The sequence below is a fragment of the Caretta caretta genome, chromosome 25 (genome assembly GCF_965140235.1).
Source record: "Caretta caretta isolate rCarCar2 chromosome 25, rCarCar1.hap1, whole genome shotgun sequence".
Lineage (NCBI taxonomy): Eukaryota > Metazoa > Chordata > Testudines > Cheloniidae > Caretta > Caretta caretta.
Genome location: NC_134230.1, coordinates 15668636 through 15684804, shown reverse-complemented (window position 1 = coordinate 15684804; position 16169 = coordinate 15668636). Strand labels below are relative to the sequence as shown.

The following is a 16169-nucleotide window of genomic DNA, read 5'->3' as shown; positions in this document are numbered from 1 at the left end:
TAAAAGGTTGTTACAAGGAGGAGAGAGAAAAATTGTTCTTCTTAACCTCTGAGGATAGGACAAGCAAATGGCTTAAATTGCAGCAAGGGCGGTTTAAGTTGGACATTAGGACAAACTTCCTAACTGTCAGGGCGGTTAAGCACTGGAATAAATTGCCCAGGGAGGTTGTGGAATCTCCATCATTGGAGATTTTTAAGAGCAGGTTGGACAAACACCTGTCAGAGATGGTCTAGATAATACTTAGTAGTGCCTTGAGTGCAGGGGACTGAACTAGATGACCTCTCAAGGTCCCTTCCAGTTCTATGATTCTTTGGTATATACCCTCCCTCACAGAGTGCTTGGAGATTTATGAACAAAAACCCCTTCGTAAGAGTTAAGTATTACAGTAGGGTTTGTTTTTGCTAGCAGACCACATTCACACACACACAAACTATTGTTCATCTCTTCCCTACGCTTGATACAGAAGCATCATGAAAACCATGGCTAGAGCCCTGCCATACAGACTTCTGTAATTCTGCCACCATGGAAGAAAAATGAAAAATAGTTTCCCCTCCACTCTATGAAGCGCTGCTGTCAGTTTCAACAGCATTCCAGCAGTGAACAGATGACAGTACAGCCAGGAGAGTTTACAGCCATTCAGAAAGTGGCTTGCAGTTCCCATTTCAGGCAGCGAAAGTTGAATCCAGATCACTTTAACGGACGTTAATATAAAATCAGGGCAGACCACTGCGGGCTGGTATGTGTGAACCAAATCCCGCATCAGACAAGCTCAGGCTGTCTCTCTCCCCATCCAGAGAACATACCAATTGGCTCTTCCCACCCCAAGGCGGTGTCTCACTATTTTAGCACTCCCATGGATATGTAGGAAGGGTGTACAGAGATTTCATCCACTCCATTCTAGCTCAGCCTTCCCTCTACTACCCTCTCATCTCTTATGTAGGCGTTCTCTGCACTAGAATTTAAAGGTGCAGTTAGCACTGTTCTGTCCCATACACATCCTTATCCCACCCTCATCACTGGAGTATCTGAGCACCTTCCCTTAGTGCATCAACAACATGAGGGTGGAGGGTGAGAAAACCTGGATTTGTGCTGGAAATGGCCCACCTGTTGATCACTTTATATAAGCTATTACCAGCAGGACAGTGGGGTGGGAGGAGGTATTGTTTCATATTCTCTGTGTGTATATAAAGTCTGCTGCAGTTTCCACGGTATACATCTGATGAAGTGAGCTGTAGCTCACGAAAGCTCATGCTCAAATAAATTGGTTAGTCTCTAAGGTGCCACCAGTACTCCTTTTCTTTTTGCGAATACAGACTAACACGGCTGTTCCTCTGAAACTTGACACTTGTGGTTCACTCTCTTCCCCAGGTGGGAAACTGCACGTGCAGTGTAGTTTTGCTAGGGTGATGTTATGTCCACGTTGCCTGGGCTTGTGGTTCAGAAGGCCCATGAGAGAAGCACCCCGGCACTTGGAGAGGAAGTGGGAAGATGTGGGATGACCCTTAGCTCCTGCATGAGTTCCTTCCACAGACTGAGCAGCCCCCCAGCTCAGTCTCCTGCACAGACAAGCTTTACCCTTGCTGTAAAAAGTCCACATAGCATGTATGAGCAGGGAGCCCAGGGCTTAACTCAAGCAGTTTAGCAGTTATTAAAAGCCATGTGGCTTGTCTACACTAGACCTAAAACATGTTAGCTAACATCACACCTGTAAACTCAGTCTGGGCAAGGCCACACTGGCTGCAACAACCCCAGCTTATACCCAGCCATTACAAAATTCAACTCACAAAATGGGGCCCACAAGCCTACTTCGCTCTCCACCATAGAGTCTCTGTCTTGCCATAATTAACCGAACGCTATTTGGGGCAGGGAGTGGTCTTTGTGTGTTTGGAGAGTGCCTGAAGTTATTGTTACCCAGTGGCACCAGCATGTAACAAACTCTCAAGGGACCCCCCATTAACAGCTCTGTGTTACCCCCAAAGCTGGTCTCTCTCACCCACAGAAGTTGGTCCAATACAATATATTCCCTCCCTGACCTCATCCCCCTATCAATAGGCACACTCAGTGTGAGACTGCCACCTAGTGGACTACTGTATTTTAGGTTTCAGAGGAACAGCCGTGTTAGTCTGTATTCGCAAAAAGAAAAGGAGTACTTGTGGCACCTTAGAGACTAACCAATTTATTTGAGCATGAGCTTTCGTGAGCTACAGCTCACTTCATCAGATGTTTACCGTGGAAACTGCAGCAGACTTTATATACATATATATTTTAAAAATTCCATAGTAATTTCAGCTTTTTTCTGGGCCTGGATTTGGACTAATTCCTATATTTGGGCTCCATCAGGTGTCAAATAAGCAAACTCCACCGTTGAGCTATGGAAAAAAGGGCCAGCGTTGCATTTAGAGGTACAGGTATCAACTGCCCTGTTCTCACTGATGGGGAAAACAGGTGGCTTGCTGCTGAGCTGATGGAACACAAAAGTATTCGAAGAAATAAAGCTGGCACAAGGAGCGCTGTGAGGCCTTTCTTACCTGAAGCGGGGACTAGATATGCATGAAGGGGGGAGTGGGAGAGAAGAGGGTAAGTGCTAACCTGCGGAAAAGGAAAACAAGGTGCAATGTGAGGATCTCCATAATGCGGAAAAAGGTTAAGTTGAGACATGCAAGGAAATTCCATCAGTGGAGAGGACCAATGGGCAAGCTAGAGCAGGGCTTAAGCCACAGGGTCTGCATGAGGGACACTGATAAAAGCAGAGCACAGAGCAAGGAGTTGTAGTAAAGGGACGCTTGGTAAAATCGTAACAAGCAAAACACATCTATAGCCTCTATACCATTTTTGGTGGCTAAAAGGCAGCTGGGGATAGGAAGGATAATCTAGTGCACTGGTTCTCAATTTTTTTGGGCTCAGGACCCATTTGCAAATGTTTATAGTCTGTCATGACGCAGTAAATAGTCTGGGGGTGGAGGCACTGGGGTGGTTTTGGTCAGATCCTGCATACCGATGAAGTGAGCTGTAGCTCACGAAAGCTTATGCTCAAATAAATTTGTTAGTCTCTAAGGTGCCACAAGTCCTCCTTTTCTTTTTGCGCATACTTCTTGGGGTGACACGTGGATAAAAATCCATGTGTGATTGGGAGGTGCTATGTCATGCTATGGAGATGACAGCTAGTAGCTAGACAAGACAGCAGTGCTCTCCCCTGCTTTAGCACATGCCACTCATTCTTACACTAATATCCCTGGGCCCTCTTGCTTGCAAGACATCTTTTAGCCTTAGAGTGCCCAAGCAGAGAGAGAGTTTGAGAACAGAGCCCCTTGTGGATCAGCACAGCACTGCATCCTTGGTACTGGGCAGTCTTTCAGAATAACGAAGGTCACAGTCACCGTTGCTACAAAGGAGGAATCTGTTGAAATGGAATGTTTTATTTTATTGGTTTGAAGATATGAGGGGTGGAGACAAGTGGTGACCAAAAGGAAAATGGAAGATCAATACAGGATTGGCTGCTGTTTAAAAACAAGCACACTCCAAGGGGGAGGGAAACCACTGTGCACTAGAGTGCTTTTTTATTGACTGCCAAGCAATCTGTTCAGACCACAGGTCTCTCTCAGCACCTCAGTGCTACAGATCACATTCAAGTCATGTGCAAATGCAACAAAACTAGAGTACAGTATTAACAGTAGAGCGCTGCAGCCCAGTATCACTTTGAATCAATCTCATTAACCGCAGCAAAAGCCCCAGACGATTTGCCTATTAGTTCAGCAGTGAGTAGTTCGATGCCAGTACTAGACAACTCGATACAACCCCCCAAACAGATTAGAGAGAATTATGTAAATTTTGTTAATTAGCCTTTGGCTTAAACAACCCTAACAGTTTCAACTCTATAGCTGTTACCTGGAGCACACGCTGGTCAATGTCTGCATGAACATTAAGAAGCATCACACAATCTTGGTCCTGATCATCCTCAGCTCACATCGACTTCAGGAGTGCTCGGTGTCCTGAGAATCAGGCCCTTTGGCAACCACCGAGTCAGGCTCTGAAGCTCAAGAGTCTGGAGGGAGCAGACTGGGAAGGCCCATGGCAAGAGGCAGCAGCCAGAGCGAGTGGCCCCTCACACCCAGAACAACAGGAAGTAGGACACACATCAAAACCATTTTTCAGAAGAGGGGGTGTTGCCAGAGGCACTTTGGGAGGGCCCCAAAAGCTTTGCCGGAGGCATACTGCAGAGTGATCTACCGGGGTGTCCACATGGAACCCAAAACATGCTTTAAAAAAAAAAAATTAAAATAACCACTGAAGGCACCTCCCAGCCTGAGCTCCTCTCTTTGGGGGAAATAAGAGCCAGGATTTAAAAGCCACCATTATTAGTAATAGTCCTGCAAGGGCTATGCTGGCCTCACTCCAACTGTCCATTGCCAAGACGTCTCCACCGCTCTCAGAAGCGGGTCTCGCCACAGTGCTGACTCTCCCACTCTTCTTTTGGGTCAGCTTGGGGAGGCACAAAAGCCACATGGAGCAATAGATCTGCACTGAAAGGAGTCTTACCTTGTTGTTGTCATCAATTTTACTTCTTCCCGCAAGGTACATTAATAATTTAGAGCAACCAAAAGCCTGAGAGCAGGAATGTGAGGAGATAATCTTGGCTCGTGACATGCAAAGCCAAGCTGATGTAAAGACTTCAAGACACAGAATTTAAGGTGCATTCCCCATGCTTAAGAGAAAAAATAGCCTACACAAGTCAGCTTTTAATATGGAATTGGCCAGAGGTCAGGTCAGTCTCCAACCAGAACAGACTCAGATCAAAAAGTGCAAGAGGCTTTTCCTAGGTAGCAAGTGTCCCCTCTACACCCACAGAAATATTGCTTCTACTCTCCAGGGGGCAAAATTCACCCATGCACAGCTTATTTTGAGGGTTTAAAGAGGGACAGAGGCATCATGCCAGCCTTCTGCAATGGGGTGAATTTAGGCACCTACTCAATACCAGCAGAACTGGTATCTCACAGGTTACATACACTAGCGCTATCCTCACCTAGATTTTTAATAATTACTAAGGGGACATCAAACTCCACTTAGAACATTTTCATAATAGGCCCCTAGTTTGTACCTGAATAATTGAAAAAAAATTTATATATAAAAATAAAATAGGTCCCATCTTCTTTCACCAGAATTATTAAACCATTAACACATTAAAATCAATACGGTCTTAGAATCGTTCATTCCAACAGACCCAAGAAAATCAAAGATTGCAAACTCACTCTGTCCAACAGAGAAGCAGAACTTAAGGAATGAAAAAATAACTTGCCTCAGCTAATGCAAGGCCGATGAACATTACAAAACCTGAGCCAAACCGTTAACTAACTGGCCTGCAATGCAGCGTCTGACTTAAGTGACCTGTGAATGATGCTTTACAGGAAAAGAGGTGTGATGGGAGCTGAAGGGTTAAGGCAAGCATTACCACGGGTGTTTATGGAGTACTGCCCTAGAAGGGATGAAGACACCACCATTCTAATGAATCAAAACAAGCTAACTCTCTGCATCACCGGCCAAACTCAGCCATTACAGCTGTGCTCGGGTAACACAGAAAGCACACTGTCATCTCTGCATCAGTTAAACATACAAAGGTGCTAAAATGGACATTAACAGATACAAATTAGATGAAATTTGTGACTATCAAGGTGCTCTTTGATCATACGGAAGTCGTCCTTTCAAAAATATTTTGTTTTTCAATCTTAAACAAGTACGCACCTCTTTCAGCAGGCTGGGGAGCCTACAGCTAAGAGCTAAGGTATCTGGGGTGGTAGAGGAAATCAACACTTCTAATCAGGATACCTTGGTATCAAGAAATACTGCCTGTTGCGTAGATGACCCCAAGGGACATGGTGCTCTCTACACTGTCTTGGTTCAGGACTTCAAAGCATGGCACAGCTCCCAGAGATCACTTCTGCTGCCTGGCTGGCAGCAAACCCATTTAAGCATGGTCAATTTTTAATCATTCTCCTTGGCGCTCTTTTTGTAACAGGTCAGTTTCTCCCTCATTAACAAGACAGAATTCATTTCCGACAGAAAGGAGCTGCTATCCCATATTTCTCTCCCAAAGATGCTTCATGTAGCACCCAATCTGTATTGAGAACAATACAGTCCTGTAGCCTTAAAGCTGCACCTCTCCAGTAGGGTATTTCCTAGCTTACAGGCTGACTGTGCTGGGATTCTTGGAGCAATGGCACCCAATCCCTAGAGGAGAGGTGGGATCTTCAGGATTGCAGGGCAGTATGGCCCTTAATTTTCAAATAAACTGCACCCTGCATCTGCATTGTGGCTGAAGCCACACGCTTGCAAGAAGTGTACTTTAAACAGGATTGTTGCTAGCAGTTTCCATCACAGTACAAGCAGGGTCTGTACTTGATGAGGGTACAGGGAAGGAGATATTTGCTGCACACTTCTAGTACATTCACATATGACCCCTTCACCACAGGTCACTGACCATCAACACAACCAGGCTACAACGGGACATTTCTGCGGCTCACTGGGCTTATTCCATGGCTCAGCCCAGAGTACTAATGCATGGACTGAAACTGCTCCCTACACGCAAGAAGAGCTATTTTTGAACCAGCACTGCCTCAGTTTAAGATTTGCAGTCAACAGGGATCCGGCTTCAACTCCTCTTCAAGGTTATTCTGCTTTTTCCAGCCAACAGTTGTTCTTGGATGCGTTGCATTGGGAACAAGTACTTCCGACTTTCTATGTCTGACGACAATGCCATCTGTACTGAATCTAATAGCATGGTAGATATTAAACAACTCTGCGGCAAAGGGGTCTTTTGCAGGTACTCTGGTTTGCAACTATACAAAATAGTAGAGTTTGAACATGTGTTGATCCCACAGTCTAGCCAAACAAGTTATTACTACTTCAGACTCTCCTCCTGGCTCAGTGATATCCCTTAAATGTAAACACATTTCTTCATTCTGTAAGTCAGGTAATGACTTGTATTGTCACTGCGTCGCTTCCATCTTTAGGTTGCAGCATTAGCCCTAATAGCAACTGCAAGAACACTGATGCACTGAACCCGCTCCCTCCCCGCCCCACAGCCACTCTCCAGCTGGCTGAACTACAGTACAGATCCATTACCTAATGCAAGGGATAGCTCCAGACCTCAGAGACTGATATCGCTTGACGTGGAGTCAGTTATACAGGCAATAAGTAAAAAGTAAGAGCATTGTGTGGGCAACAAGCAGAATCCAACTGCCTGATACCACTTCAGTTTCACTGCAATAGTTGCTATAGGGTGGGATATAAATGTATACAGGATACTGACTAGATTTCGTAGGCCGGCTGATGTGGCTGCAATACTTCAGTCCATCACTAGGAATGTTAGAAACTGAAAGCCCACCTTAGAGAGTCACATTTTCGTTATCAAGAGAGTTACAATGGTTCCTGCATGAGCAATAACACCCAGGGCAGTAGGACTTATCGTTTTACTACTCTGCCTTCCCTCCCACACACACACCTATAAAACTGTGTGCTGTTAGCTAGCAGCCATCTTAAGCAGTTAGAAAAAATAAACCCAAGAACTGGTGAGGCAATTCTGCTGGTGGACTTGCACCTTCTCGGTCAGTCTGTGGAGTTGGAGCCATTGGTCCCACATCACCTGGAAAACAGAAGACATCCAAGCACCAGCATGAGCATTTACAGCTTGACAGTTCTTTAGCATGCCTTGAAATAGCTGTGGGGGAGGGAGATGGAGTGAGGGGGAGATGAAGGAGGGCTGTGTGCATGTGATTCTCTTCCTCTTTGAAAACACTTTGAAGGAATCAAACCCACTTATCAAGACTCCACCGCAAAAAAGTAAGTGCTAAAATTAACACGTGTCCTAATGGGATAAAGACAGCTCTGAGTTAGGACACCATTGGTTCCTCCACATAAGACTGAGAAAGGTTTTAGAATCTCTAGCAGAAGCAACTATATGACACACGCTTCTGACTCCCTGAAGGAAGTGTGTGTTTGGGCTATCGGACTACTAACTGCTTCCACTCTGTAAGGACGGAGTGTGGTCTAGTGGATGGAGCACTAGACTGGGCACTCAGGATACCTGGCTTATTCCCAGTTCTGCCACTGCTCTGCTGGGAAAGTCACTTCACCTCTATGTCCCTATTTCCTCATCTGTAAAATGGGGATGATACTGGCTTTCTTTGTAAAGTGTTTGGAGAACTCCTGATAAAAAGCTAGGTATTATTACCCCCCTGTATGAGATCAGAACAAAACATAATGAAGAGAAAGCGATATCTGAACGAAGCCAGAGGCGCCTCTAAATGTAGAATTGTGCAGAGCTGAGTTCAGTGTTAAAAGCCAAGTTTGCTTTATTAGGTGTTCAGTCAGCCATATTCTAAACGGCAAAATTCCAAGTACCAGATTAACACTTAACTTCAAAGTGCTTTACAGACATTAGCTGATTAAATGCAAAGGAGTCTGAAATGTTTAATTTAGATGCAGCAAAAAGATTGCTTGGTTCTCAGAACAGGGAAGGTAGGAGCCAAAATGAGGAGCAGATTCCTTGAGATGGAAGGAGACTGGAGAACAATGCACAGACGTCAGGAGGGCAGGGAAGATGATTTTAGGACATGCAATGCCAGAGCTGTGCAGGGAGAAGTTCACACGCAGTCCGCCCACAATATGCCTGCCTCTAGCTGCTGTTCTCAGTCTCCCACTTTGTGTGCGAGCATGCAGCACTCATTACCCGCTTACATATTCTTGCACACCACCTGTACTCCAGACACTTCTTAAATACACCTGAACTTCCAGGGGGATAAGTCCCTTCATCTTCTTTAGTCTTTGGGTCTTTCACTGCGTTCCATATGCTTGGAACTGAATCTGAGAGATATGCATGCCAAACCCCCTCCCTTTTCCTTCTTTATAAAGGACCGTTCTATGATAAATTCCAGTTCTAAGTGACCTTGGGTCATTGTGTTTGTTCTGAATTGCAACCTCTCTAGGAGAGCGACATAACTATCTAACACAGATCACCTATTGTACTGCACTGTGTCCACTGCAGAAATAACCAAAATAAAAATGATTACAGAAGAGTCCATTCAGTATTGCAGAGTGGAAGGAGGAAGAATTAAAATAAGTATGAGATGCAGAGGAAAGGGAATTATCACATGAAAAATAATTTGAAAGAGTCTTATCTTATAAAAAGCATTTAGTAGATTCTTAAAATAAAGGATTTGAAATCTGTCTACTATCTGTGTTTCACTCAGTCCCAGGAAGAAAATAACCTAGACATTTTCATTTAGGGAAGGTGTTAGTAAGCTTCTATTCGGTTTCACTTGCTGGTTTTCATGCATTAGCACCATGCTACAAAGCTGAGGCAAACAATAGGAGAAACCTTGTTACAGAAAAAAAAAAATCCCATTTCCCTCCCCCCCCCCATTATTGATCTCAGGTTTTGTACAAGCTAATTTTTAATCCATGTCTCTAATAATTTCACATGTATAAAGGCCCTTTAGTATCCCAAGGAAGACCATCTATGCAATGTCGTTCTCTTGAGACTGTTAACCCAAATGCCTGACACTGCAATTGGATCCATCCACACAGTTGGACCCTTGCACCTGCACAGAGTTTCACCTGTATGGATCCAGTTGCAGATTCTGTGCCCAAGCGTCAAGCATCTTTTGAAAGCAACATTTAGCTACTTGTAAACATCCACCTACCGTCTCAGATTTCTTGTTTCAAACACTGTGTCTTCATCGCTGTCCAGAGAACCCAACTCCATATTTTCATCATAGTTTGAAAGGAGACCATACTTCTTCCGCTGAGGTTTCTTCAACCTGAAATCAGTTTTGAGCTCATTCACAGGTACTTCTGATCTAGAACTTTCATTCACAAACCCTGATGTAGGCTCCCTTTTGCATACAATGTCATGAGCTCATAAGGACAGGAGAGGCCTGGTTAGCCAAAAGGACAAAATGAACAAAAACAGGGAATCGGGATGTTTTGTCTGTGGACTATTTATTACATACTCTCGGGTTTGCTCCTGGATAGCACATAGTTTGGCTTCAGTGGTCATCACCTGTAGAGTAGCTCAAAAATATCAGCCCTATATTTGCATACCATTGCCAATGGGGGATATTAGTCAGAAAGACTGTATCGGAAACAATTTAGTTGGTGCTTTTGATGGAGTGAATTTTGACCAGAATAGTAATACTAGTATAACTCCCTGTGTGGGTACTCTTATTCCGGATTCAGAGTGCCTTTTTTTCAGTTCAGTTTCCATGTCACTTTGACCAGGTCTATGCCTAGGACTTTTGCTGGCACAGTAATGCCAGTTAGGGATGTGATTTTTTTTTTTTGACATTTCTATACCAGTAAAAGCTATATTGTAGACAATCATAACAGAAAAAAGTGCTTTTATGGGTATATGCTGTGTCTACATCAGTAAGGCTTGCTAACAGAGCTATACCAGCATAGCTATACCAGCAGATCTCTTCTAATACAGACAAGCCATCCAAAAGGGGCTTAAGCGAAACCAAAAAAAGCTACTCTCATTCCAGGATAAGAATGTCCATACAGGCAGTTAGACTGGTAAAAAAAAACTTTCCTGTGTAGACAAACCCTTATTAAGGCAGGAAAGGATTTCACACACTTCAGAGGGTGGAATGCTGGACTCTGTCTCTCACTTCAGGGCCTGAGGCACAAAGAACAACTACTCTGTCCCTGCTACACCAGCACAGGGATAAAGGGGACGGCAGAGTCTCAGGGGACATTTTTTCTACCAACCTCCAGACTCCTCTCAGCTTTTACAGCAGAAGTACAGAGCTACCTTCACTGAGCCCACACTCATCAGAAGAGGGTGGGGTTTTGGAGAAGCCGCTTTCTCAAGCGACAGGAGAAAGATTTCAGAGTTCCCAAGAGAAATAGAAGAATGCAGGCGTGTTTTAAGGGCATGGCGTAATCTTTCTAGGAATTGCAAAAGGCTCCAGCATTTCCTCACTCTTTCTAAAGCGTCCCGCGGGAAAACAGAGAATCCACAAAGGATGACAGAGGCATGGGAGACCGATGGCTCTCCCAGAAGCCTCCCGAGGAGGGGAGGGCTGGGGGTGTTTATTCCAGGGGAAAGTGAGTCTAGGATGTTCCCATGTCTGTTTCCCAGGAACGGCGGAGGGGGGGGGGGGAAGCAACGGAGGTTCCCAAGCCTGCCTCCTGGGGAGATGGGGGTAAGGACCCCACCCCTGTTCACACACACACACCCCCACAAAGACACTCCATGGAGTGAAGGAGATGCTCCAGGGGACGGGGGTCTACAGGGGACCCATCCCCTTGGAATATAGGGGAAAGGAAGGGAGGGTCTCATGACCAGCTTCCTTCCATTGGGATGGGTCCCTAATACGGGGAGCTCCATGTCTGCCCCCCCCCCCCGCCTCTCCCGGCCCCCCGCGCGCCCGCCACTCACCGCAGCGCCCGCACCAGGAAGTAGAGCGCGGCCAGCACGCAGAGGCCGCTGAGCACGTAGAAGCCCCGTTGCACCGCGGGCAGCCGCCCGCCCAGCAGGTCCAGGCCCCGGACCCCGCTGTCGCTGTGGTTCCCGGCCGGCCCTGTCCCGTTGGCGACGGCGGTGGTGCCCGGGGGCGGCGAGGTCCCGCCCGGCCCGGGGGAGCTGGACACCGCGCAGGCGCCGAGCAGGAAGAGCAGCAGGGGCAGGAGGCCACCGAGCTCCCGCGGGACCATGGCGGGCGCGCGGCAACTACCGGGACACGCGCGCCTCGGCCTCAGAGAGAGGCCAACGCACCGGAAATGGCCCGGCCCGGCGCAGCGCTGGCTGGGGTCCGGCCGGGGACTGTAGAGCCCGCCCACGGGGTTCCGGGAACGCAGGGTTCCGGGCAGGCTACAGAGTAGGGTAGGGGTGTCGGAGCAGTGGGGGCCCGCAAAGGGACTCTAGGGTGCAGAGGGGAACAGGGGGGAAACGGTTCAGAGGGGAGAAGGGGGTATCAGGGAGCAGAAGGAAGGTGCAAAGGGACCCCAGGGTGCAGAGGGGTATAGGGCCATGGGGGAGCAATAGGGTTTCCAGGCTCCTGGAAAAGGGACCCTAGCGGCTCTGGTGGGTGACTTAGTGGGGGGCCGGGGTTAAGGCAGGCACCCTGCCTGCCCTAGCTCCTCGCGGCTCCCAGAAGCTGCCGCCAGGTCCTGCAGCCCCTAGGTGCATGGGCGGCCAAGGAGGCTCCACACGCTGCCCTTGCTCCAAATGCCAGCTCCACAGCTCCCATTGGCCAAGAACCCCGACCACTGGGAGCTGCGGGGATGGCGCCTGCGGCGCGGGGGCAGCGCACGGAGCTTCCCTAGCCACCCATGCGCCAAGGGGCTGCAGGGCGTTTGACAGGTGGGAGGGACCACGGGTATCTCCTGGGCACTCTACGGGTGTTCGGTTTGGGGCCCCAATTTGTGGGTTTTCTCCAGGGGCTGTACGCCACCGTGCAGTGTTTGGTCAGGCTCAGCTGGACCCTGACGGAGCCGGTCAGCTTCAGGCAAGGGGTTCATCAGTGGTGTCCACTGTCAGGCCAGCTGTATACTCTGGTGATCAAGCCCTTCCTCTGTCTCCTCCGTCGGAAGTTGACGGGGTTGGTGCTCCATGAGCTGGAGTTGCAGCTAGTCCTGTTAGTGTACACCAACGTGCTCCTCGTGGTCCAGAACCCAGGCAACTTGGTGCAGGTGGAGTCCTGCCAGGCGATCTACTTGGCGGCCTCCTCCGCCCAGGTCAACTGGGTCAAGAGCTCTGGCACGATGGTCGGGGATGGGTGGGAGATGAGCTCCCTCCCACCTGAACTTCAAGCCATTCAGTGGCGTGCGGGTTCACTGCTCTATCCTGGTGTTTACCTTTCCACCACACATCCTTTTCCACCGGAGAACTGGTGGGATTTGGAGGCCAGGATGCGTGAGCGGCTGTGGAGATTGACAGGATTGCTCCAGTGCCTCTCCCTGAGGGTGAGGGTGCTGGTGCTGAACCAATTAGTCCTGTCCATGCTCTGGCACTGGCCCAACACCCTGAGCCCAGCCCCAGGGCTCTTGGCCCTGCTCCAGAGGGTAGTTTTGGAGTTCTTCTAGCCAGGACTGCACTGGGTCTCTGCAGAGGTCCTGAGTCTTCCCCTGGAGGAGGGAGGACAGGGCCTGGTCTGCCTCCGCAGCCAGGACCATGTCTTCCCCCTCCAGGCCCTGCAGAGAATCCTTTATGGTGCAGGTAGTCCAGCGTGGAGCACGTTGGCACACGCCTTCCTCCGCCACCTCCGAGGGCTCTGATACAACCAGCAGCCCTTTTTTTCTCCACCCGAGGGGTCTTCCACGAGATCTCGCCGAGCTGCCAATCTTCAACCAGGACCTCTTCCGGACCTGGATGCTGTTCTCGGCGACCAGCTCCATTGTGGCCACCAAGGGGGAAGACCTCCTCACGGAGCCCCGGCTACACAACTCCTACCTTCGTATGCAGGTGGCAGAGTCCCCCTAGGTGCACCGGAGGTTGTTCTGATAGAAACCACCAGAATCTGAGACCTCCTGGACTACGACGGGGGAGACTGGATGAACACCCGAGCACTCGGTCAGTGCACGGGGCTCTCCATCCTTCTGACCTCCCTGCGTGTACTCCGGGAGGTGGGAGCAGCTTTGTTGCCCACCTCTCAGGTCTTACTTAAGCGGGTACTGCGAGAGGGTGCTCCCTGCCTGCCCCTCACCCCAGGCCTTCCAGGCCTTTTCATCGGGCCCCCTCCCTTCCACAATCTGAGCCAGCTGCGTGCCCTGCAGCCAGTTTCCTTTGAACTGTGCCAAGGAAACAACTATACACACTCATGCTCCACACATTTCACTTCCTCACCCTCATGTCCCGCCCTGATACCAAATGGTGGGACTATTTATCACCTGTGGAGGATGAGAAACCCTGGTGGGCCAGCCTCTATTCCACCCCGGTCCCACGGCAACAGGGACATCGGTTGGCAGCTCCTCCATGGAACCGTAAGCATGGGCATGTACCTGGCGTGGTTCACCCATCCCTGATGCCTGCCCCTTTTGCGGTGTGAGGGACAACCTGGCACATGCCTATCTTGAATGTGCCAGGTTGCAGCCCCTCTTCTGGCTCCTCCAGAACCTCCTGTTGAGGTTCTGGCTGCACTTTTCCCCACACCTGTTTATATTCACACACCCTGTCCGTGGCCCCACGAAGTCGCGAGACCACGTCAACCTCCTCCTGGCCCTGGCCAAAGTGACCATCTTCAACACCAGGAGGAGGATGCTGAACGAGGGGGTGCTCTGCAACTGTGGGGCCTATTTCTGCTCCTCCCTGGTCTCACGCATCCAGGCAGAGCTCCTCTGGGGCGGCATCTGCTTGCTCCCTAGACACCTTTGAGGAACAGTGGACACTGTCCGGGGTTCTCCGCTCTGTGTCCCCTTCTGGATCCCTAGTTTTGCACCTTTGACCTTCACTCCTGACCCTGTTATTTCTTAGTTGTCCCCTGAACTCGTTTGAATCCCGGGTTAAGTGGTCCCTCCTGCAAGGCTGCGGGAGGGGCCTTTAGAAGCAGACACGCTTCCCTGAGCTTTCCAATAAGCCTAGGAGCTGCAGGGACCTGGGAGCCACAGTAAGTGCCGCTGGGACCCTGCACCCCAACCCCTTGCCCTAGCCCAGAGCCCTTTCCTGCACCCAAACTCCCTCCCACAGCCCACACCCCAGAGCCCTCACCCCCTATTTCTGCACCCCAACCCCCTGCCCCAGCCCAGTGAGAGCGATGAGGGAGGGGGATGGAGTGAGTGGGGGCATGGCCTCAGGAAAGGTGCAGGCAGGGGTGTTCGGTTTTGTGCCATTACAAAGTAGGCAATCCTAGGGAGCAGGCAGGAGCAGAGGGGAGGTGCACAGGGACTCTAGGGTGCAAGGGGGCACTGAGATAAGGAACAAGGACAGGGGAGATCAGCCACAATTCCTGGAGACCTCCGGGCAACCCTGGAGGGTTGGCAACCCTAATTAGGACCCCAATCCAGACCATTAGGATCACTCACATGCTTAAAATTAAGCACATGACTAAGCGTTTGCAAGATGAGAGACTAGGATGTCCATGCAGCACAGGGAGACAGATTCTACTCCCGTGTTTTAACCATTCTCAGCAGAGCAATCGCTGACTTTCTGGTGCAATGACTGGAATCAAGATGACATACTTTCTGCCTAACCTCAGGTTTCATTTTCACGCTTTAAAAATCATTCCTGATTATGCAGGCCAGAAAGAGTGACCATCTGTCACTAGAAAATTTCCTGTCAGCTGGACCTTCCCCTTTCCCTTACAGTAATGATTCAAAACTTTTTCCATACTGTGGCCCCGTTACACAAAGTTTCATGACTCCCCCCCCCATCCTTCTAGCCAAAATGAGAGGGGTTTGTACACAGCCCCTGGACCAGTTAGCAATCTCCAGGTTGAGAAGCAAGGCTTCACAGCATTATTATTTCAATATTTGTTAACATCAAATGTTCTCCACATATTTTTGAATGTAATGTGTGATTTTAAAACACACAAATATGAAAACCTCTCCACAGTTCCCTGGAATTCTGTGTAACTATTGCTTAAAGAACCCACAGATTAGTTTGTCTTTTTAGACCCAGTAAATAGTTACTAACCAGGAATAAGAAAAGGAGTACTTGTGGCACCTTAGAGACTAACCAATTTATTTGAGCATGAGCTTTCGTGAGCTACAGCTCACTTCATCGGATGCATACTGTGGATACTGCAGAAGACATTATATACACAGAAGACATTATATACTACCCCGTCGTAGTCCATAAAACAATACCTCCTCCCACCCCACTCTCCTGCTGGTAATAGCTTATCTAAAGTGATCATCAAGTTGGGCCATTTCCAGCACAAATCCAGGTTTTCATACACATTTTAAAGAGAGTGGTCACTTTGGATGGGCTATTACCAGCAGGAGAGTGAGTTTGTGGGGGGGGGGGGCGCGGAGGGTGAGAAAACCCAGATTTGTGCTGGAAATGGCCCATCTTGATGATCACTTTAGATAAGCTATTACCAGCAGGAGAGTGGGGTGGGAGGAAGTATTGTTTTATGGTCTCTGTGTATATAATGTCTTCTGCAGTATCCACAGTATGCATCCGATGAAGTGAGCTGTAGCTCACGAAAGCTCATGCTCAAATAAATTGGTTAGTC

The 16169-nt window shown here is 48.7% G+C and overlaps 1 protein-coding gene across 1 annotated transcript; it reads right to left on the bottom strand.

The window, feature by feature from the left end:
* Positions 1–3400: 3400 nt before the first annotated feature.
* On the bottom strand, positions 3401–11783 carry FAM174C (family with sequence similarity 174 member C). The gene is made up of 3 exons (XM_048830986.2): positions 11435–11783; positions 9696–9812; positions 3401–7636 (listed from the first exon to the last, which is right to left on the bottom strand). The coding sequence occupies exons 1-3, from the start codon at positions 11707–11709 to the stop codon at positions 7633–7635; spliced, it is 396 nt and encodes a 131-aa protein (XP_048686943.1). The 5' UTR covers positions 11710–11783; the 3' UTR covers positions 3401–7632.
* Between the last annotated feature and the right edge of the window lie 4386 nt (positions 11784–16169).

Excerpts from the sequence above, each read along its gene's own strand:
- FAM174C (XM_048830986.2), bottom strand. The coding sequence starts at position 11,709 with ATGGTCCCGCGGGAGCTCGGTGGCCTCCTGCCCCTGCTGCTCTTCCTG. Across the intron at positions 9,813-11,434 it reads TTCCTGGTGCGGGCGCTGCG|GTTGAAGAAACCTCAGCGGA; the intron begins GTGAGTGGCGGG and ends AACTGATTTCAG.